Source organism: Pygoscelis adeliae, unplaced genomic scaffold (genome assembly GCF_000699105.1).
Source record: "Pygoscelis adeliae isolate BGI_AS28 unplaced genomic scaffold, ASM69910v1 Scaffold121, whole genome shotgun sequence".
Classification (NCBI taxonomy): domain Eukaryota; kingdom Metazoa; phylum Chordata; class Aves; order Sphenisciformes; family Spheniscidae; genus Pygoscelis; species Pygoscelis adeliae.
In genome coordinates, this window is record NW_008824359.1 from 8,606,767 (window position 1) to 8,628,583 (window position 21,817).

Here is a 21,817-nt window from a genome sequence, read left to right on the forward strand (position 1 = left end):
AAATGGGCGAATCCAACAGTGCTTTCAGCTGGATGGTGCTCACGTATAGTCCATGCCGACAGCTGGCTGCCTCAGAGTGAGAGGTGACAGGGTGCCAACCTGATTACTAATTCCTTCCGAACACTTTCCAGATCACTCAAGAAGCTAATTTTGTAATTCACTTAAGTGAGTTTATTCCATGGATAATATTACATCCAGGTCAGGTAAATCTCACTGTAAGCGATGACTATCCCTTTTAGCTGAACTTGGACCTGGAACGACCCTCCTTGGCAGGTCAGAGCTGTCCAGTTCTTTCTCAGGACTTTAAGCAGGCTGAAAAAGAGCCAAAGGGGGAGTGATCACAGCTTTATGGTCACTCGTGCTTGTCATTGCCCAGGGAGCCATTTGCCACTGCCTTATCTGCTGGACTTCCCAGGAGCCTGCTCACAAAGAGTGAGTACACTCCCCACTGTTGTCTCAAGCTCCTTCAGTACAGACATAGAGACAGCAGAGTGTGTTACACCCTTGCACCAGAGCACATCCAAAGACACGTCACCTTTACACGGGTTGTAGTATGATCAAGAAATTTTGTCCCAGACAGCCTACAGTGAATAGTCATTATAAAACGGTTACACAAAATGTAGACTGACTGTGCCAGGGTCCAGTTCACGCAGTTTCTGTGAGAAGTATGCCATGACTTTCCCTGCCTCCCCAAATCATGTCAACAGGTAAGAAAATAACGATGCAGCTAATTAATATGAGCTTTTTGTTACTATTCGATTCTGCGTACTTTAAACAGACCAGTCACAGGAAGAAGAATACCATGAAGGATTACAGAAAGTCTAGTGTTGGCATAGAAGAAAGCTCAAAGAGATAACCCAGAGCGCTAGACTTACACTTTTATGCTGTCCTTACAGCAAGCAGCATCGAGAGGTCTCAGCGTGATTGTAGAGAGCCCACTGCACTAGGCTCTGCGTACAAACAGAATACAAGCCCTTGGCTCAGAGAAGCTGTGACCTAAAATGATTGGCATTAACGGTTACATTAAATAATGTTCTGGAAAGTGAATTATTTATATTGGATACAAATAAAGCAGATAATTGCTGTGAATTTCAAAAATATCTAAACACTCCCATGACTGAACCTCATTTGCTGTCTTTGCAAAAAGCAGGATAATGCACATGGAAAAGAACAAATTCAAACTCCTCACATACGTGACTGGATCTAAATTAGTTGTAACCGTTCAGGAAAGAGACACACATATCACTGCGGACTACTCAAAGAAAACATACTCTCAATCAATACACAAAAGTGATCAGCAAAAACCAGATGTTAGGCTGGAGGTCAGAGAACAACAGGAATCAGATTCAGCTGCCTGTATAAGCTGGAATATTCACCCTGGAAATATGGTAATCAGTTCTGCTCCTGTCCCTACTCACCTACCCTGGGCCACTAAGAATTGAATGTAGAAATAGAAAAGGTCCAGAGAAGAGTGACAATGAATGTTATTAAAGGCAAGGGAGGACTTGCCATCTGAGAAGAGATAAGAGAAGCACTGTTTAGTTCAGAGAGGAGATAAATAAGCAGCACATTGATAGTAGCATATACAATGAATGGTCATGGGAAGGTAAATGCAATGTTCTTTCTTATTCTTTCTAGTGATACTCAGGCAAAAGAGACCTCCAACTTTTTAAACACATTTTAGCATGTAAAATGAAACTCGGTATAATTAGCTCTCCCAAAGTACCCTGAAGACCTTAGCAGGATTTAGAAGGAATTACCTATTTATGTGAATAATAAGAATGCCCACAGCTGCAATAGCAGGATTTAAAGAAAAAATAGGGTAGGAGATAAGAGCTTTCGTCCACAGCCATATGATTGCTAGCCATGTGTGAACTAGTCACAGGCTGGAGAGGACAGGTAGAAAGAATGACAAACACCATCATCATCACCACCTGGGTTATTGCCAAGCCTTGAAGCTTCACTCACATGCCGGAACTCCACAGTGCTGGTGCGGTACCGGCACACATCGCAAAGTCAGCCCTTGTGCCAGGGGCAAAAGATGGAGCTGGAAAAGGCACCCAAGGACAAAACAGCTGCTCCTGAAGGAGGCTGACCTAGGCAGATATTAAGCAGCCTGTAGTTCATGGTGCTCTTCAGACCTGCCTGCCATGTCGCACTCATGTTTTCCTAGTAGGAACTCAGGTTGAATTGAGGTTGCCTCTATACCTCCCCTTCCTATGCAATGCCCCAACACAGCTTTACATTACATGCATGAAATCACTGCAAGGGCAGACAGGGCAGTCGGATGTTGCACAGGTAAGCATTCGGGGGTACGCTCCGAAGTATGGGGTCTTTGAGCTGGGACACCCCTGAAGGAGCCAGCAGATGTTCTTAAAAGCAAATAACAGGTTAAAAGGTAAATTTGGTCTTACAGATCCTCCCACACATTGGTGCTACTGGAGCCAGCAAAAATTACATTAGCCTGCGCAGTAAGCAACAACGATGCCTTTTTACATCTTCACTGAAAGCATTTGGGCACTTATAGAGGTTTCCAATCCCATATGTATGACAATTGCTTTGATGCTATGAGAAGACAATGTTGTATGTAACTCAGCATGAGATCTTGCTTCTCACATTCATGAGCAGGGAGACAGAACACGGAAGTATCTCAGCTGGTCCTGGAGAAATACAGGAGACTATCTGGACTAGAGAAGAATTCCCATTCTTAAAATGTGGGTTCATTGCACCAGACAGTGCTGTTGCAGGTCAGACTGACAAGGCTTCTTTTGCAAATGTTGCTTTCAGTTATTTTGACCTTGGCAGGTACAAAAATTTTATCCAGAGTCTGCTGCAAGGAGTTGCCCCTCCCACAGCTCTCTTTATTTATTATTTAAAAAAAAAAAAAAAAAGACAAAAGAGAGAGAGAGAAAGCACAAAGATACAAAAAGCACCTGAGCTGCCTGAAAAAGAAAAATAACTCATTACGTGCTGGATCCTTCAAGAGACTGGAGTCTGGCGAGCACTTTGGACAGACATCCCAGCATATTTTACTGCATGCAATCTGCCAAACAACTGGGATTTGCTTACAGCTGATTAGAATAGGAAGCTTGCATATTATGCATGTCTAAGAGGGAACATAGCTTGATCTAATGCAAAAGAAGAAAGATACTGTGTAGCAAGCATAAAATGGCTGCTTTTGCATTTTATGAAGACATACAGCAATGACCCTGAGCCAGACCACTTGAACTTTCAGACAATAAAAAGATCTTGCCTGTGTCTAAATTGTGAACTTTACTGAATGCCTTTGCAAAGTGCCTGCACTCACAGATCTCAAAGCATTTCACAAGCATGAACAGCAAACAAAGATCCTAAAAAAACAGTCCCTTCCTACACCTCAAAGGACTTAATGAAGTTGAACCTCCCACTGCAAGTTGCTGACTAACAAGCACCTTATGACAGAATAGAAAGAGCTGAAAAATAATGTAAAGAAGTCACCTGATGTTTCCCTCTGCATTAAGATCAATTATATCAGAACCATCCTGACAGATTTTAGCTAATTTGCTCCTGGAGAAATGTTCCATAATTTCTATAGATAACCTGCTTAGTGCTCAACCGTTCCTGAAGTTAGAAGGTTTTTCCTAATGCCTAACACAAATCTTCCTTAGCAACCCAAAAGTTACAGGCCTTTAGCATCTGGCTCATCCTTTCTTTGGTTTGGCTCGGTCTCCCAAGCAGGTAGTAGATATTTTACAGTTGAGAACAGTGAGTCACCGAAAGGTTCAATGACATCTGCGGGTCATAGGGACAGCAGAGCACAACTCTCAGCGCTCCTCACCTCTTAGCAGCCTGCAAAACAAACCCGAGGAAGACGAGCAGCATTCCCGAGCCAACCGGTGGACATTGTTATATTGATGAGAAACTGATGTTCTGTTTCTAACAATGTACAAGCCTAATGGAAGAAGCCGAAAGACATTACTTCCTGCTCTGTTGTCAGCTTGAAAAGGGAGAAACGCAATGAACCCAAAACTTAAATCTCCTCCAAAGCCTTGCACAGGAAACTTAGATCCCCTATGGGGCCGGTATTAAGGTTCTGCTAGAAGACATAACTAAGAGTAATGGGATGAAATTAACTAAGAAAATTTCCTAACTGAATTTCAGGAGCTAATAGAGCTCTCATTTTCCCCAGGGAAGCCGTGGAAGCCCCAGCGCTCAGGAGAGCTGCAGTAATAGCGCTTTCACAATCGGAAGAATTTCTAATAACGCATGTCAGGACTGACGTCGCTCAGGGCCAGAACCATGCACAGAGCTCCGCTGGCCCAGCCCGGCACCGGCTCGCTGGGACCACTGCAGAAGGTGCTTCTTTCAGGAGGGTAGGCGATGCTGAATCTTCTACAGAGTAAGCGTGCGGCTGATGGAAATGCAGCAGGGACTGGTTTTGGCACAGAGATGACCTTCCTCGCCAACTTGGGTCCACTCCAAAGGGGGAACAAGAATACACCCTGGTCAAATTAGAGCAGTTTGGCAGTGATACCAGGGTAACACATTGCTTCTCCCTGGCAAAAATCAAAGGACACCTCTTCCATGATGCCAGCACAACTGTCAGCGTGACCATGCTTTTAACCAAACCAGGAACTCATCCAACTCAAACCAAACAAAACCAGAACAAAACCAAGCAGACCAAAAAAGCACCATGCAAAATTTGTACATCTTTTTGTTAAACTTCCCCTTCCCCGTGCTTGCCTGTCATTTGCCCTGAGCCAGTTCTGGCACGCCCTCATTGCACAGCAAGCTGAACCCATTCAATAAAATGCAAGGGGAAATAAAAAGGATTTCTTTTTTTCTGAACCAAGCTGAATTGGCTGGTATTTCAATCAGACAAGAAACATATCTGGCACAATGCAGGGTGGCAGGAGCAGGGAAACTGAGGAGGAGGAATTGAGAAGGGTGATGAGACAGGATAACACCTAAGGATGAGATGCTGACAAACCGTTAATTCAGCTCAGCTGTATCATGAAACTATACCCTCAGTATCTTGGGAAATCTAAACCCATTTCTCTTATGAATAAAGTTGCCTTGGATCACAAAGCCAAGTGAAACACCTGACTCTGTTTTGCCATCTATGAAATGGGGATAATAGGTATCTATATCATCTAGTCTTATTTAATCTAAATACGTCTTTACAAAAGGATGCTTCAAGAGCACAGACAAATGTTAAAATAGAAAACCAAACCCATAAAATCAAACCAAATAACCTTCAACCAGAAAGCAAAGTCCCTGCTCCCTAGACAAACTGAAATACTTTCAACTGATGAATTATTCATTTTGTTTAGAGCAGAATTTACAGTTATTTTAATTTAATCTTTGGATAAAGCATATACTTAAAAAACAACACTCAACCCCCCCCCCCCCAGTCTTTAATGGCACTCAGCAAAAGGGCCTTAAAACATGTATACAGTCATTGATTCTGCTGCCAATCTTAGATGTTTTTTTTGCCTGAAAAAGAAGATAAACCTCAACTCCAACATATGATTAGAGGAGAAGCACCAATCACTTAAAAAAAAAAAAAAAAAAAAAAAAGATAGACAAAAAAACACAGCTTTGTTAAAAAAGAGAAAACCCTAAGGGAATTTTCAATTTCGTGGTTCTAATGAGTAGGGTTGAAAAGAAGTAAAGCAGGGGAAAAAAAAAAAAAATATCTTTGGGACAAGACTCAACGAAGAACACAAAACTGAACCAGAAACAGACTTTCAAGTTTAACCTCAAGTTTTCACAGAAAGGACTGCTGTAGTCTTAGCTCTGTTCCCAAAGGAGGGTAAGCCACACGACAACATCACCACACACAAAACTCAGCATATTTCATGAGCAGGAGGCTCAAGAAGAGAACAGGTCAAGGTTGACATCACTAGCACAGCAGCGAGAGGGAGCTTGCACTGCAGTTGTCTGAACCACACCTAGTCTGCAGTTAAATATAGAACTTTACTTTCTGGAACTATTGCACCTCTTAACCTTCAGAGCATAAATATTCGGAGAGATATTAAAAAAAAAAAAAAAAAAAAAAGGAGAGAGAGGGAGAAAGAGACCTGAATCTATTGTCCGAAATCTAAGCCTAGCGACTAATAAACTACCCTGGGAGAATTTCCAAAAAAGCAGTAAAGACTGGAGAATTGAATTACAGAAACCGCAAGCAGCATTCTGGAAATCCAGTATAAACCAATTAGTTTCTTTAATACACATACCCTGTATACAGACAGTTATGTACATTAGGCATTTAAGTATATGTGCTGGCCCTAACTCTAATCTTAATTATATCAGGTTGGCACCAATATAATAATTAATTGCACTGGAGTTTTTGTTGATTTCAGACTTTTAAAAAAAGAGAAACTAGCCCTTCAACCCTCATCCTTCTCATTCATGAGCCAAATCCTGACTGGCGCTGTGCATTTTCAGTTGGAGAGCCTGCTCCTAGAAGCAAATATCCCTAATTTTTGCAATCAAATTCAGATTCCTTCCTTGAAGTGCTCTCAGCTGGTTTGACACATCGACTTTTAGCAACTGCATTTCTCACCAACTGAATCCAAGTCAAAAGCACGTACCACAATTAACTGATATAGCAGCCCAAGACTTTGATCCTCACCCCAAAAAATGTTTATATAGCTTCGCAGCAACGTTTCAGAAGTTTATAGGAAGTAGTAGCTCTGCATTACCTACACAAGAGTTCCCATTAAGGCCTGGACTCAACCCTCTTATCTTCAGGCATTTAACTAAATCACCAAAGTTAGATCTAATTGCAGAAGGCTCCTCTTTTGCAGCCAGAGAGGAAGGTGCATGTAGCCCTCATATGAGTTGCATCAGTGGGATGGGATTGTCTTCTGGATCTCTACTCCTCATGGCTGAATAGCTAGAAGCCTAGATGAACAAGCACTTTACTGAGGTTCCCAAACAAGAAGCTCAAAACTAGGTGCCTAAATCCCTGCGTGCACCAACAGCGCATCAAGATGCTGCAGGACATACAAATGCAATGCAATGAAATTTGCATTTAATTAAGGAAAACAGTCCATTAAACTGAGTAAGATGCCTCCACTCACAGTCAAAACTTAATCCTTCAGAGGAAAATGCAAATTACCCCATAAATGGCACCAGACCACATGCAACGCCAAACACCATTTAGTGGGCCAAATGCTTATTCCTGACCCTATGGCATCAAGTGAACCTGATCTGCTTGGGCCAGACAGCCAGGAGTCTGGTTACCTTCATCCTGGCTGCTGTTATGAATCATATTACGGACAAGCCTGGAAGACTCCGGTGACTTGTAAGTGAAATTAATTAGCTTCTTCCTAAGGCTCCCAAAAGAGTGTTCTCCTCCCACTCTTTCAAAACTTGTCACATAGAACAGCTCATCCTTACAGCTCAACTAGGCCTATTAAAGTTTAACAGTTAAACAACCATATTCCCAACTTGCTTTATGGTGTGGTTTTATTATCATAGAAAGCTTTTACCACGGCTCGAGTTTACTGTGTTCTTGCCTCAAGTAAAACTCCTCAGTCATGCTTCCCAGTACCACACAAGGCTGTGAAATTCAGTGCTCACGGTGACCTAGCAAGGGCTTTGCAAATTAATATTAAAGCCAGGATTAAGGCAATGTGGCAGAAGTCTCCATTAAACAGCAGAGTAAGAAGAAAACCCCAGCAGCAAAGACCTTACAGAGCACAAGACGCAGCGAACAAAACCAAGAATGACAAAGAAGAAGAAAGAGGGTAATGAAAAATTAGACCAAGTGATTATGTATCTGCATACACAACCGGATGATTTCCAACGTCAACACCGACTTGCTTCTTTCCATACACAAAACCAAATCTCACACCTTTCTAACAGACACATACCAAACCATTACAGGTTGTCTGACTTCTTGAGAGTGTCACAGCAGAGACTGGCTTTGGGAGAGATCTGAAAGAGGAAAGGGCAGTGCTTGCTTGCTTAGCTTTCTCTTTCTGCTCTGTGTTTCCACAGCACCTAGCACAAAGGAGTCTAAGGCACTATCATGATTCAAACAGCAAATAATAGCAGTTATTGCACTTTAGGCCAAACAGAAACCAAGAAGGAAAACACCCACGCCCAAAGAGCTCTAATTCTACTTCAGAGTAACTAAATATTTCACACACGGAGGGTTAATAAGGAGATGGTCCTGTCGTGAAGGTGCACAGAGAGATAAAATTTTTGTCATCCTACATACTGCAATCAGGACAGTCATACAAGCATTTTAAAGTGCTCAAGATCCTACACTGCGCATCATACTGCCTGCATGGAGGGGGACACTAGAAAAACACAGTCCCCTGTACTATCAGATTTCAGGACTTCACATTAGTTGGGTCCAGCAAAGCAGAACAGATTTCAGACATTTACATTATTTCCTTTGGGGAAACATTCAGCCAAAGCTGAAAACATCAGTGCAGTGCCAGAACAGAATATGGAAGCAAACACTTAGTTACTGGTCTCAGCCCTGCAAAGCCCCGTGATGGCCTGTGGCCACAAAGTATGTCCATCCTGTGTGTAAAACGGCTCGGGTCCCTGAGGGAGTTTGGTATTTTGGTCTTAGCTTAGGCAAAAGGAGACACTCTCCTAGTCCTAACCAGTTCCAAAGACCCTTGTGCAAACAAGAGGAAAGAGAAGCATTACAGAAGGGGCAAAAGCACATCCTAAAAACCTGCTGGCCAAGGGCTCAATGGAGTTGCAAACCAGAGAGGAGTGTAGCACACACACAGGGAGTCATCTGGTGCTTTTGTGGAAAGGAGGTTCCTCGTGCTCTCGGAAGGAAGAAAACTCCTCCCAGCCATTTAGCCCTTAACAGAAATAAGCATTCATCCCTAAAACATGTTTGAGTTCACTAGCCCTTTTCTATTATACAGTATTATCCACAAAAGAGACATTACTCTAAGTAAAAGGCAAAGCACATAGGCAGCCAGCAGACCAGGCTCAGAGAGTGCTTCGTCTCTGCGGGACTGAAGAGCTGGGAGCTCTAATGATCACCTGCCACTCTGCATATGTATTTGAAAGATCCACTTTGCTCTGAACTGTTCCCAGTTCATGTAAAAGGGTTGTAAGAGCCTTTTTGGACAAGGAATCTACTGCTTGTTAGGCAAAGTTCTGCATCCTGAACAATTATAGTGCTGCCAAAATGCCAGTATCAACTACAAAATAACATGATACATTATGAGGATGAATCAGTAAATTGGGAAAAGAGAAATGTAGAATGTAAAGAGTGTGCAGCGCCCCCCCCAAGACCGAGCTTGGATTAGGCTAGAAGGAAAGGTTTCTGCAAAAGAAAAGGAAGAGCTGAACACTCTCAGACTGAGCTAAGGACAACGTGCCTTAGGGCCTACAAAAAAAAGAGATATTGCCCAAAGCAGTATAACATATTCAAACAACAGAAGGGGTGAAATAGCTCCACCTACTCTATCGCCTAGAATCAGATGATTACACTGTTATTGGCTTGCGTGATGCTAAAACACATCCATGAAAATGAAGCTGGTGTTCACCAGAACAGCAAAAAGGATACTTGGCTTTAAAAATGGCTTTAAAATGCCCATCTCCATAACCCCAAAGTGACATACCTTTCCATAACAGCCAGGCACTCCTTTCTCCATGTGAACCGACTGCCTCGCCGTAGTCTGAAGGTCCCAGAGGTAGCTGTGACTGGGGGAGGCGTCTGTCTCCATTCTGGCTCTTCTATTGGGATAGGAGCGGGTCTCATGCTTAACGTAGCCCCTAAGAATAATAAACACTGTGTTTCCTAGTGGATTAAAAATCATGCCCATTTTCTCACTCCTGCTCATGAAAAAAAGACAAGACAGGTGATGAAACCATTCAAACTAAAAAAGTAAAGCATTATCAAACAAAGACACCTTAAAGATACACAAAGCCAGCTAGAGTTCCCATCCCCAACCTCCAAGCCAGAGAGGTATCAGGTGACCATGGAAATCTAAGGGAGACATAACTGAGCCGATAGCCACTTAGGAAAAGTTGTCCCGTCTTCATCAAGAGGAAAAGTGTCTTACAGAAAGGGTGAGCTATGCCCCAGGCTGGGATTTATTTAGGCTGTGCTGCTACCTCTTCTGCCATGAAACGGGAAATAGCAGGTTTCTATTTAATTGTAGAACAGTCTCAGGAAGCAAAACGTAAATTTATACCAAAGGTATTTCGATGTGTCCGAAGAGCTGAGTAAACACTTGAAATAGCTCCACTGATAGAAACACACCCTGTGACCTGTGCAAACACAGGCTCCTGAGTGCCAGGTTGCCTGAAAAAGTCACTGAAAGCAGATTAACAGCACACCTTTCCTCTTCTGTCCCCCTTCTATGGATATATTTCTCCTTTCAAGAAGCCTGAGCTGGAAAGCATCAAGCAAGAGACAGGACTTGGCACAATGCCCTCAGGAAAGGCCCTTTGAAACTTACCCCGATCCTTTCCACAACAGCCCCTCAGTTAATAAATCAAGATAAATCAAGACACACTGGGAAACCGATCTTTCATATATCCCTTGGTGAGGATGGGAACCTGGTATAGGACATTAGTACATAAAACAGGGTATGTTCTGAAGGACAGCTTTGTGCTCAGTGACTTCCCCTGGAGGGAAGAAATAGCTGTTCTTGTGTGCAAAAAATAAAACACAAAACAGTCGTATGAAAAGATAAATCACCACCTATATCCCACATGCATCCTGAGCTCAACTGGAATTCATGCACTGAACCAGCCTGGATAGATCCAAGAGAAGCAGGCCGCTCTGCTCACGGGAGGAATACAGTGCTGTGCACATGTAAAAGCAGGGCTGAGACAGCAAATCCCTCTGGGTACACAGACTTGCTCAGAATGGTTAGGATTTAATCATATAAACATACTGTGTTAGTGAAACAACACTGCTTGTTTAATTTAAAACAGAGTAAAAGGGTTAAGGGAACTTACGAGTTTAACCAATAAACAAATTCCTACAGTTAAAAAGCAAGAAATTAGCTATTTATGCATTTGGCTGTGTGTTCCTTTCCAGAAATGCGCAATGAGTTTTTTTCCATACTGCCAGGGGCTTGCATCTGTGTTAGGCAGGGGAGCCCAAAGTAATTTAAAAACTTTACCCAGGAGAAGTCTATAGGAAGGGAAGCCCACAATCTCTGCCTTACATCCACAACGGACGGTGACTCTTACTAATTCCCAGCTAACGAGCCTACACAGATTACTTAGTTTTACTGACACATGAAGCATTTCCTATATTGCCAACTTACTGGGAGGCCGTTTCAAGGAAAGTTCCTTATCTACTCTTTCTAGCACTTGCACAGTTTAGGGGTCCAGGTCAGTATCAAGGAGCTAGGCTTTAAATGCTCTCCAAATACTAAAAAACTTAAAACCCCCCAATTTTTAAAAAGAGGCAGGAGAGAACAGGACAAGAAATTAGCTTTCCCTGCATTGTCTTAGCAATATACTTTCTCTACCTGAGGATTTAATTTCACAGGGAGAGTACAGGAATATCAGTGATGCCTAACATCAAGGTAAGAGACGCAGGGTATTTCCATTAAATTTGCCTGAGATTTTTCAGACAAAGGTTGAAAAAAAAATCTGCATTTAAAGCATAAATTTGTTCCTGCTACTGATATATTCACCTACTGAATATAAGATGCTTTTTTTGTTTTAGTAGCCTTGCTAGATCAATTTACCTATTTCTCTTTTCTATGGGGTAACATCAATATCAGCAACAGATAAGAGAGAAGTATGCTGAGAATTACAAGCAAGTACCCACCACTGTTTTTGCACACGCATAAAGACGGAAGCATCTGAATGCATACAGAGGCCCAAAACGCGCTTACCCAAGTGGCATTTATGTATGAGTTTATTTGTGTATGAGTGGCAAAGTGGTGGACATAGGCATTGCTGCCACATTTGATAAGGTAACTATGGAGCTTTTCTTCATCCCCCTCAATTAAGTGAGCACTTGGGGATCCCATTTATTCTGCTGTTCCAACGCTTCGTTGCAATCTTCTCACCACCCAGCTCCACTTCTTTACAACTTAGTAAGTTACATCCTAGTTATTAGGTCAGATTCTTTTTACAAACCCCTCAAACAGCTTTTAAGAAGAAGTGAAACTTCTCTCTTGAGCAGAATGAGCGGAGCAAATGCAGTATGAGATTTTCATCTTAGTATATGCATCAAAAAGCAAGACATCTCTAAGGGGTATAGAGGTGAACCGTCTGGGGAGAATTCCTTTCGCAGAGAAAAATGAAAAGCTACATCTCTCACTACCTGCCAGTGCCGAGCACCTTTTGCAACAATATGGAATTTTCTTTGTGCAAGCCAGTATTTTCTCAAATGCGGGGTATGACTTTGGGGATGCTACAGGTGGGTTTTGGGGAGAGGAGGCAAGAGCGGTGCTCTCCAACTGGAATGCAGCTCTCTCTCTGTTCTCAAAATTCCTCATGGCAAAGGCCTGCCTTCTCTCAGCACATCCCAGACGCTATTCTGAAGAAAGAGAGTTGCTCTTAAAAGCGTCACATGCAACTGCTGATCCACATCACGTGTCTCAGAGAGGCCCTGCCATTCAGGGGCGATGCGCAGAATGGTTGGAGCAAGCCTCAGGCCATCTCCCAGCTCCAAAAAACCATTTAGCAGCAAGCCTTTGCAGCGAGTACCTATCATATATTACACTGATAAGAACAGATGTCACACTTTATTTTTAGCCAGACTGACCTGAGATCACATGATAAACACCTTTCAGTTACTACTGAGACAGGCTAGATTTGAATCAGCAGCCTGCACAGCAAAAGGTTCCCTACAGAGCTCATTGCTTGGATGGAAGGGATCAGAGCAGGGACTATTTTCTCTGCAGCTCTGTAAAACAGTAAATCACCAACAATACGTTTCCAGTGCAAATCTCATGGGATATCCAGCCCCTGATTTTTTTTTTTTTTTTGGTAGGGTTTTCTTTTATAGCTAAACAAGAGCTGCTGTGGGAATAACACAAGAGATGCTACATCTTAATAATAACTACCTTTCTTTTTCCCTTTTGTTCAAGGAGGAAGAGCATATGGTTTTCTCCAAGGTGACCACAGCTGCCTTCCTATTACAGAAGACTGGCAGAAATAAATATCCAGCCTAAACAGAAGCAGTCTGTATCCATCTGTAACTTCAGCACATCATTTCTAGGTGCCAGCTTCAGTTTGCAATACATAGAGGCAAAAGACATGCTAAAGTTACTGCATAACAAGCCTTCCACATTGCCCAAGACCCAGTGCCAGCCAAACTAATCAGGCTAACAACTACCAATGTAAAAAGAAATATTTATTTATTTATTTGAAACCCATGGGCTCTGGAAAAAATAATCAGTACGTTATGGGACTCCATGCACTCATATACTGGCTTCTGAAACATATACTATTTATCTACTGCCAAAATGCTCTCCGTCCTCTACAAAACACAAGAGCTGTGGTGCCTGTCCAAAAAAAGCCTGATCTAAATGAAAAGCATCCCTATTAATTGGATTAAAGACCTTTCAAACACTAGCGTTTAGCACTGACTTCTTCCCTTCAACAAAAAACTGCCTTTCATCCTCATTGGCAACTCTTTCCAGAAAAATTTACAATCACTAGTACACTGGAATTCGCAGCATTGCTGTTAACTCCAACATCACTCCTACCAGGAAAACACTGATGGAGAAATTTTTGAGCAAGATCATTGCATACAGTAGGAAAAGTGGGTTTTTTTTTCAGATCCATGAGACTGAAGGGTTTTTTGCAATGTTCCAGCCTGCTGTTGCCTGAACACCCGCCACCAAAGATAGGAGAAATATTGAAAGTACGCACGCAAATAAGCAATCAAAACCAAGCGAACAACAAACAGCATATTCAAGAGACCAAAGCAAGCTGGCAAATAACGAACGTGATGGAACTGCTGAGTCTCTTCTGTATAGGAGCAACACCTAGCAACGTCTCAACAGCAGCAACGCCTCAAAACCGCCCTAAGGCTCCACAACACGAAGTTCTTTGGTTAGCAGATGCAGGACTGCGTGTGGATGATTTGAAGTGTTATATAGCACCATTATACATTTGAAAATAGAAAACTAAAATCTCTTTTGATGTATTTATGAGTCATCTTTTGTCCCCTTTATTATTAGAAACTCCTGGCTGGGTGCAGTATATAAGCGTAGTAAAAGACAGTCCCTGCTGTTAGGACCCTACAGGCAAGGCAGGCAAGTCATACACAGGTTAATGGTCTCATCTTTATCTAGGGGACGGGAAAGTGAGGTGCAAAGGTGAAATAATTTGCTAAGAGTTGTACAGAAAAACTAGCAGAGCCAAGGAAAGACTACAGTCTGCCACATGATCTCCAGTGCTTTCCTCACGAAACAACTGTTCTTTCTTTACAGTTCATAAATTGATTATATCTGGTGTCCTAGTCCTTCAAAACTGTTTCAATTTTCAGCGAAAGTTTTCTTTCCATTACTACACAAATTCAGTCAGAAAGTGGACTTACTCTGAAGATCCAGTTTTCCAAAATAAGGAACTAAGGAAACGGGGGAACTAAAAGTTCCCGAAGACCTCACTTTGCCCATTGGCAGGTAACTCAAATGCGTAGGTGCTTCTGCGCAGAGACACCTCACTCTATCACTCAAAGGAGAAGGATTGAGATTTTATTCCCAGCAGCTGGAATTGGAAAAGATGGGATATATGAGAATCGAAAGCCAAATGTCACTTCCTAGTAAGTGAGCGAATAGAAAAAGCACATGCCAGTCATTTAATCTCTTAAGTTTCTTCAAAGGAGGACAATCTTTTACACTCTACAGAGGGTGCAGTGACGGCATCGCTTCTTTGTGAACGGGGCAGGAGGCTCTACTGATTTCCTCATTTTCTGACTCTAAAGAAGGCAGCAGAACGGCTAGTCCAGTCTACTAATCACAGGATACTGTAAGTAGTATCCAAAACTTAGGCTCCAAATTGGTTTTATAACAGTGATTTAAACCCAGGATGCTTTGGACAAGGTTGGTACCTTCCTTAATACACTGTATACACTCGCACATACGCACGTTAATTATCTCTTGGCTAGCCAGTCTGACCTGCAATAGTAGATGGCAATAATTCAAAGCAGTGGATTATCCTACGATAAATAACACAACCATTTTCCTCAAGTAGACTTTTCCAACAGCTACGGGAAAAAACTGCGGGTTCCCCCCTTTGCCTCAGCCTCTAAAAAGAAACCAAATGTTATTTGGTTCTAAAGGGAATTTAAGTGCATCCAAGTAGTCCCTTGGCATAGGCAGAGGAGCCATCTTGCCTTCTACACTTCTTAAAAACGCTGTATAAGATCTCTTATTTGAAAAAAGGTTAAACTCAAACAACCACTCTTCAAGAAATTTTTCCACATGTGAATAAAGAAAAGTGAACGAGACCTCAGCAAGACAGTGCGTCGGAAAAGTACAGGTTAATGTCGATTCATTTCAGTTTAAGCCGTAACCTTCAGTGTTGCTAGTCTTCCTTCCTTCGACATTTCTCAATAGCGAAAGGACAAACAAGATGTGAGCTTGCGGATATGGGGAAAGAGAGAAGGTTAAGAGGAAGAAGTAAAGATTTTAGTGCTAAGTTTGACAAGGCTTCTCTTATCCCAGCACAGAATACTATTTCTTAAACAGCTCCACATGATATTGGAAAGAAAAGATCCAAGGCTATAGGAAGGATCCACACAGCAGTTTTCGTCGTTAGGAGAGGACTTCTGGGTTTTTTTCCAGAATACACCTTCCAAAAGACCTCTAGTTCTCTCCACTGTTTTGGAGGCAATACCTTCCACCAAAGGGAAATGGCTGAGAATTACTTCGTAAGGTACAACTTGAGGCTTTCAAAGCAGCTGATACCGAACGCTTGTATCCAGTAACTTTGCCGATCCTTAGTACGACAATTCCAGCCACTGCACAACCAAGGCTTCTCAGTGATCCCTGCAGCTTGTCAGCACGTCACAACCCTTGGCACTTTCATTCTTTAAAGCAATTTTCTAGATGCTTAACAGAAAGGACAGGCTCGGCTGTGGCTTTGAAGCCACCCAACTTTAAGCTGAAGTATTCTGAGGCCAACTGACAGCTGGAGCCTCTTGATTTTCAGCTTACACACAAAGCAGAAGTTTTGAGGATTTGTTTTCACTGGAATTTTTCTTAATAGAATTCTAGATATTGAAGCCAAGTTCACATTAGAGAGCCTGAGTCTTAAATTCCTTAAAACAATTACAGAGTTAATTTAATCATGCCATTGTTTAAAGGAAATTAAATGTAAATATTTTGATCTTTACAATAAAACCGCTAAAGGAAAAAATAAGAACTGTGGTCAAACAAAATCTATGGAGAAGAACAATACAAGGAAATTAATTCAACTGTGATTTTGAAGATTGCTGGTTAGTTAAAGATAATGAGGAGCTTTACTTCTCTTTTTATATTTAAGATCTATTTTGAGATTTGGAGAAGCAGGTGGGATTTGAGAGACGCATCTCCAACTTATCACTGTAACTATCAACATCCCATCCATGAGATCCAACCCCAAACCCTCTGAAGTTATCCCAAAGTTCCTCTCTGCTGAAATGCAGTTTTTTTTGCTGCAACTTTATATTACACAGCCATTATTAATGGTTTTTATTTGTTCATTCTTAAGAGCCTCAGCATATATTTCATGTTAGCTGACTACAGCTTCACGGACTGCTTCTGATTCCCAGAGTTAGCTCTCCCCGGTGAGAGGACAGGGCAAGTAACCGTGACCGAGAAGCTGGACAGACAGCTAAGGATGAGTCAGCTCTGGATCATCTGCTGCAAAGCAAAGCATAGATTTGTTCCTACCCTCCTAAAAAGCAGACTGGTCAGAGGGAATACCTCTTCAGTACACCAGAGCAAGAAGTGAATGATCAGTGACAGTAAAAACCAGTGACAAAAGGCTTCTTTTCCATAAATAAAACAGCAGGAGATGTTTAGACTGTATTTGTTTACCAGGATTTGTCTTCTCAAGCTGGTACCATCTGTAAAATGCCCTTTTCTTTTGTTCACTCAGGTCCGACCCCTGCTGCAACAGCCAATGGGAGATCCGGCTCTGACTGATACCTGTAAAAAAACAGAACAAAACAAAACAAAAAAAAAAAAAGAGAGAGGAAGAGAAAACTTGTTTTTTTAAAACATTTTAAATCGGTTTATATACTGATAAAAGGTGTTGTCTTACAAAGCCCAGGAACTCATAATGTTTCAATCACAGAAAAAGTAGATAGTTCAAGCTTCCCCGCCCCGTCCCTAACTGCTTTAACTTCTCCCTGTTGTTATTTTCAACCTTACTCAAGGTAGATCCTGGAATCAGCACAATCAGCCTACAAGCAAAGAGGGTACAAACTGGGAAGCCAAATCTACCACTGACTTGAAGAATCAGGGAAGTTGTGGACAATTCAACTTCTTCATCTGTGAAATGGGAACAAGTCCCTTACCCACTATTATATATAAATAATGATAGTTAGGAGATCGCTATCATTCAATGCTTGAATAAGAAGGGAGATAAACATAGAAACAGTTTATGTGATATACATCAAATGAGCCCAGAAATGGAGCAAGCCAACTATCAGCAGCTATAACAACAGCCAGAAAACAAAACAGAAAGGGCAGCTGTCTGTCAGCAAAGCAGGATTCAAGCTCTAGGTATCCAGGCAAGATTAGGGGGAAAAAGTTCCAGAGTTTTTAAAGCAAGACTTCTAAGAAAACAGTAAAAGGGGAAAAACCCATATGGTTATTTCCAAAGCGTGACACTGAACGAAGGATCAACGCAGAAAGGGAAAAGAAGTGATTAGAAGGAGAGGAACCAAATAAAGCAAGACGTTTAAAAGTGCACTAGGAGGTGAACTGTAGGTTCATTTGAAAATATAAAAAAAATTCATAGTTTGCTGAATAACCGAAGCAGTACTTCAGGTAGGAGGACTCCCTGTGCTTTCCACAAGGCTCTTCAGCTATCAGAAAGGGTTAACAACATCTGAACTCCCCTGAGAACTAAAGTTTTAGGAAGTGCTCCAAGTAACAATATACTGCTGAACACCACCTGTGCCACCACCTGCTTGGTGATAATACTGAGGCAGGTAGAAGGCTGGTTTTCACACAGAAACCAAACTACCTCTCCCCTCTTGAGATGCGTCAAGGTTTTATAAGATCTCATAATCATATTTAATTCATGAAAAACAACCCCCTGTAGTTTTACCACTTCTAATAGAGGGGGTTTTACTATGCTTTTCTTGCATTGAACATAGAAACTAGTTAACTTTAGAACGATTAAACTTGACTCTCAGGTGTCATATTCAGGTGGGTTTACTCCAACCAGATTCTTAAAATCACAGGGTTTATGCTCTTAACTGTTGTTCCTTATGCAGAATTCCAGAGCCTACAAAGTTTTAATTGTCCTGGGGAAAAGGGAGAGGTGCGTTTTGTTTCGAGTACAGAAGCTTACTGCTATTCAGCAGAGGTCTGCCCACAAAACATACCCTGGTTTGGTTTTGTTTCCCGTACATCTATTGATCTTCCTAACATCCATTCCCAGAGACTGCCTTTGCCCCACAACTGAAAGAGTTCAGAAACAGCTGGGGCAGTCAACAGTTGACTACCCCCAGGGCCCACATCGGGATATATAATTGAGTTTATACTACTAGGGAAGTGGAATTATTCAGCCAAACACAAACCTTAGATTCTGCCAAGTTTACATCAAGTAACTGTGGAAGCATACAAGTTAATACCCGAAGAAGTCAATATTAAGTCAATAAAACTCTCCAGCCCAAAAGAAGGCTTCAGTCTAGTTGAAGTCATACAATCTAGATGCCTGATCGCCAGTGAGAAGACCAAGTTTTGAAAATTTGCAGCTCTTTACCTACTATTATGATTTATAAAAACCATTTCTTTTAACACAGTGCTGTGGGACACAAATGTTTGTGTCTCACTGCTTTTGGTTGCATGGCTCCTATTAATCAGAGGATAACAGGACCATTAACTTACTTGTTTACTACAGTCTGCTTACACTTATTGCAGTGAATTAGTGTTTATTGAGTGTTTGGACAACAATGTAAGATATAAATGCACAGCATTATTAGATAAAAATTATAAATAGAGATTAAGTATCTTCAACAAGAGTTGTGTAGTGGAAAATCCAAATTCCGCTCAAGAGGCTCCCTGATACTGTCATAAAGTGGTACAGATGTTAGCCACTTCAGACAATGTGCTCGAGACAAAGCAAAGGAGCCAAAAGATTCAAGCTGTGTATTGCCATGTCCACATTTGACTCATTGCGAGTCCTCACAGTTTATAAAGTCACTTCTGCAAAATGCAATTTTGTGAAGGACATTGAGATGTACAGATTCAACAAATGCACTATAAATTCTCAGTACGTTATTATTTGACTACAGCATCTCATGAATAGCACTGCAGTCCATAGCATCTTTTGCATTAGCAAAAAGCCCATACCTATTTTGCTCTTTAGCTAGCAAACTTCTATAGCAATGCCGCAAACCCAGATAACGTGTCAGGTACAGCTTAGGCAGCTGATCTTGCTTATGGTCATAGGAATTTAGCGGATGACCTTTAGAAGACCCTTTAAGTCCCATTTCCTATCATTCTCTTCTGGTTCTTATTATTCTCTTTCCTTGTTTCAGAGATCTGTGGTGAGAGCTGAGCTTCTTAAAGGTTTCCTCTACCTATACCACTCCTCCTCCTTTTGTTTTTAAGATATAAAATATCTTTCATCTGTACATCAGTTCAGTTTAGTGCCCCCAAAACTGTATATTCCAACAGCTTGGCTGATTCGAGGTCACATGCAAAGTCCGTAGCAGAAAAACTGATCCAGGATCTCCTAGATCCCAGTACAGTGTCTTAATCACAAACCCATCCTTCACCCCTTTCAATTAAAAAAACCCCGAATTGTCACATCAGAGTTTCTTGCATCTCAAGTGGGTTTTATGCAGTTGGCTCACAGGGACAATGACTAGTACCACCACCAGTACCATCCTGTCACATTGTCTGTAATCAGTCTACTTTAGGAAATTGCACTGGCAGGAATAAAGAAAGCATCCCGCTGCCAGAAGCAGATTAATGAAATAAGTTCTCTGGAGTACTGAAAATCCAGCGGTCTTGAGGAAATTCACTCTCAAACTGAACCACTGACCTCAAGGAAGACTGCCATCCTCTGGGCTCAGCATCAGCAGGGACATGAACACATTGTAATGAGTGCAACTAGTTTTCTCACAGAAAATACTGAAGAGAGAAGTGGTAATCACAAAGGATTAATGTTGACTTCTTGTGCCACTTGTCACTCCTTCCCACAGCAGGTTACAATTCATAATTATAAACAAAATGGAGATGACAGTACATTCATGCTCTTCTGTCCAGCCCCACTCTCTCCTACATAAATTATTTGGGGAGAATTTTTCCCTTTCAAATACATAAAAGAAACGGCAAAATGCATCATCAGAGAAGGCAACCGGTATCTGCACTACAAATCTGCTCATAACCCTCAAAAGTGCTATTCATCAAGTCTTTGGTAACTGGTTTTCACCTTCACAGACAGATTTGTTCAGTGACTCTATTTTGCATTTCTTTAATGTTTCTTTCAGGAGAGATTTTTAGAAGCACCTGGAATACATCAGATTTGGAGAAGAAAGTAACTGACTGTGTTTTAATTCTTCAGTTTGTAAGCAAAGTCCTAGATGCACATAATATGTGCTTGCAAAGGACACGAATCAATTTAGGAGATTAGCAAAGCTTGTTTACAGAAAACCTGCAAAGATCAAAATCATAGAAAAACAAATCTTTCCCTGTGTTGTCATGAGTATTAAAAAAAAAAAAAAAAGGAAAATGTTTCTCAAAATCCAGTTTCTTGCCATTTCAGATGATCAGTAATTCAGTAATTTTCTGAATTCTCTTCACAGTGGAACTAGTTAAGTTTCACTTTGTTTGTATTTGCATTTGCTCAGCATCCCTGTGTGTAGCTTCCAAACCTTAAGGGATTTTATTTAAGTCACAGCAGTGCTTCAAGGCTGCCCTCCACTGCACTAGATGTTGTGTGTGTTTAGCATAATATAAAGCTAAGTCCTGAAGATCTCACATCAATTAAGACAGAGACAGTAGGACAGGGCTGAATTGTACAAGCAGAATAATTGGGAAGGTTAGCAGAACTGCACACTGGAAAGCTCTATTTATTATGGTGGTTTGGTTTTTTTAAAAAAAAAAAAGCCCTCTGCATTTTATTGTCGCTGATTTTTTTTTTTTTAATGGTCGTTTAGTTTTTATGGTACTAGCCTAAGAACTGAGAAATCTGAATTCAAATTCCTGCTTTGCCACAGACTGCCTCCACTGTGACCTCAGGAAAGTAAGGTTTTTTCACTCCTTATGTGTAAAAAAAAATAAAAAATGGAAAAGGTAGTATTTCCAAACCTCGCAGAGGCATCATCCATCAAAGCATTTAGCTTGGCTGCAAAGGGCTCATCTATGTATACTCCTCCCTCTCCTTTACTGTAGTACGTAACAGAAAGATGTTAGTTTCTGAAAACATTTCCCCCGCCCTCCATCTACATTTGGAAGCTAAGAGACAGCATCTCTTAGCATGCTTACATTTCTCTCTCTGTCATTTGCCTTCTGACCATAACTTACTTGGTACCCAGATACAATTCTGGTGGCAATTAAAGCAAATCGCAGCACATGACTTCAAATTACTGTTGATAAAAATTTGGCATCTCACCTGCCACATGTAGGGCTAAATACCTACCCCCGAGTAAGCTGCAGCTATGTTAAAAGGAGCTTCAAATAACAAGATAGGAAAA

General features: G+C 41.4%; 1 protein-coding gene across 2 annotated transcripts in view; it reads right to left on the minus strand.

Annotated features, from left to right (window-relative positions):
- Positions 1 to 21,817, minus strand: part of HMBOX1 (homeobox containing 1) — a 74,521-nt gene that overhangs the window by 20,956 nt on the left and 31,748 nt on the right. For both annotated transcript variants that reach the window (XM_009319713.1, XM_009319714.1), the window contains exons 5-6: positions 16,977 to 17,087; positions 9,591 to 9,744 (exon numbers count right to left, since the gene is read on the minus strand). In XM_009319713.1, coding sequence (XP_009317988.1) covers positions 9,591 to 9,744; positions 16,977 to 17,087 — 265 coding nt within the window. The remainder of the gene's footprint in view (positions 1 to 9,590; positions 9,745 to 16,976; positions 17,088 to 21,817) is intronic.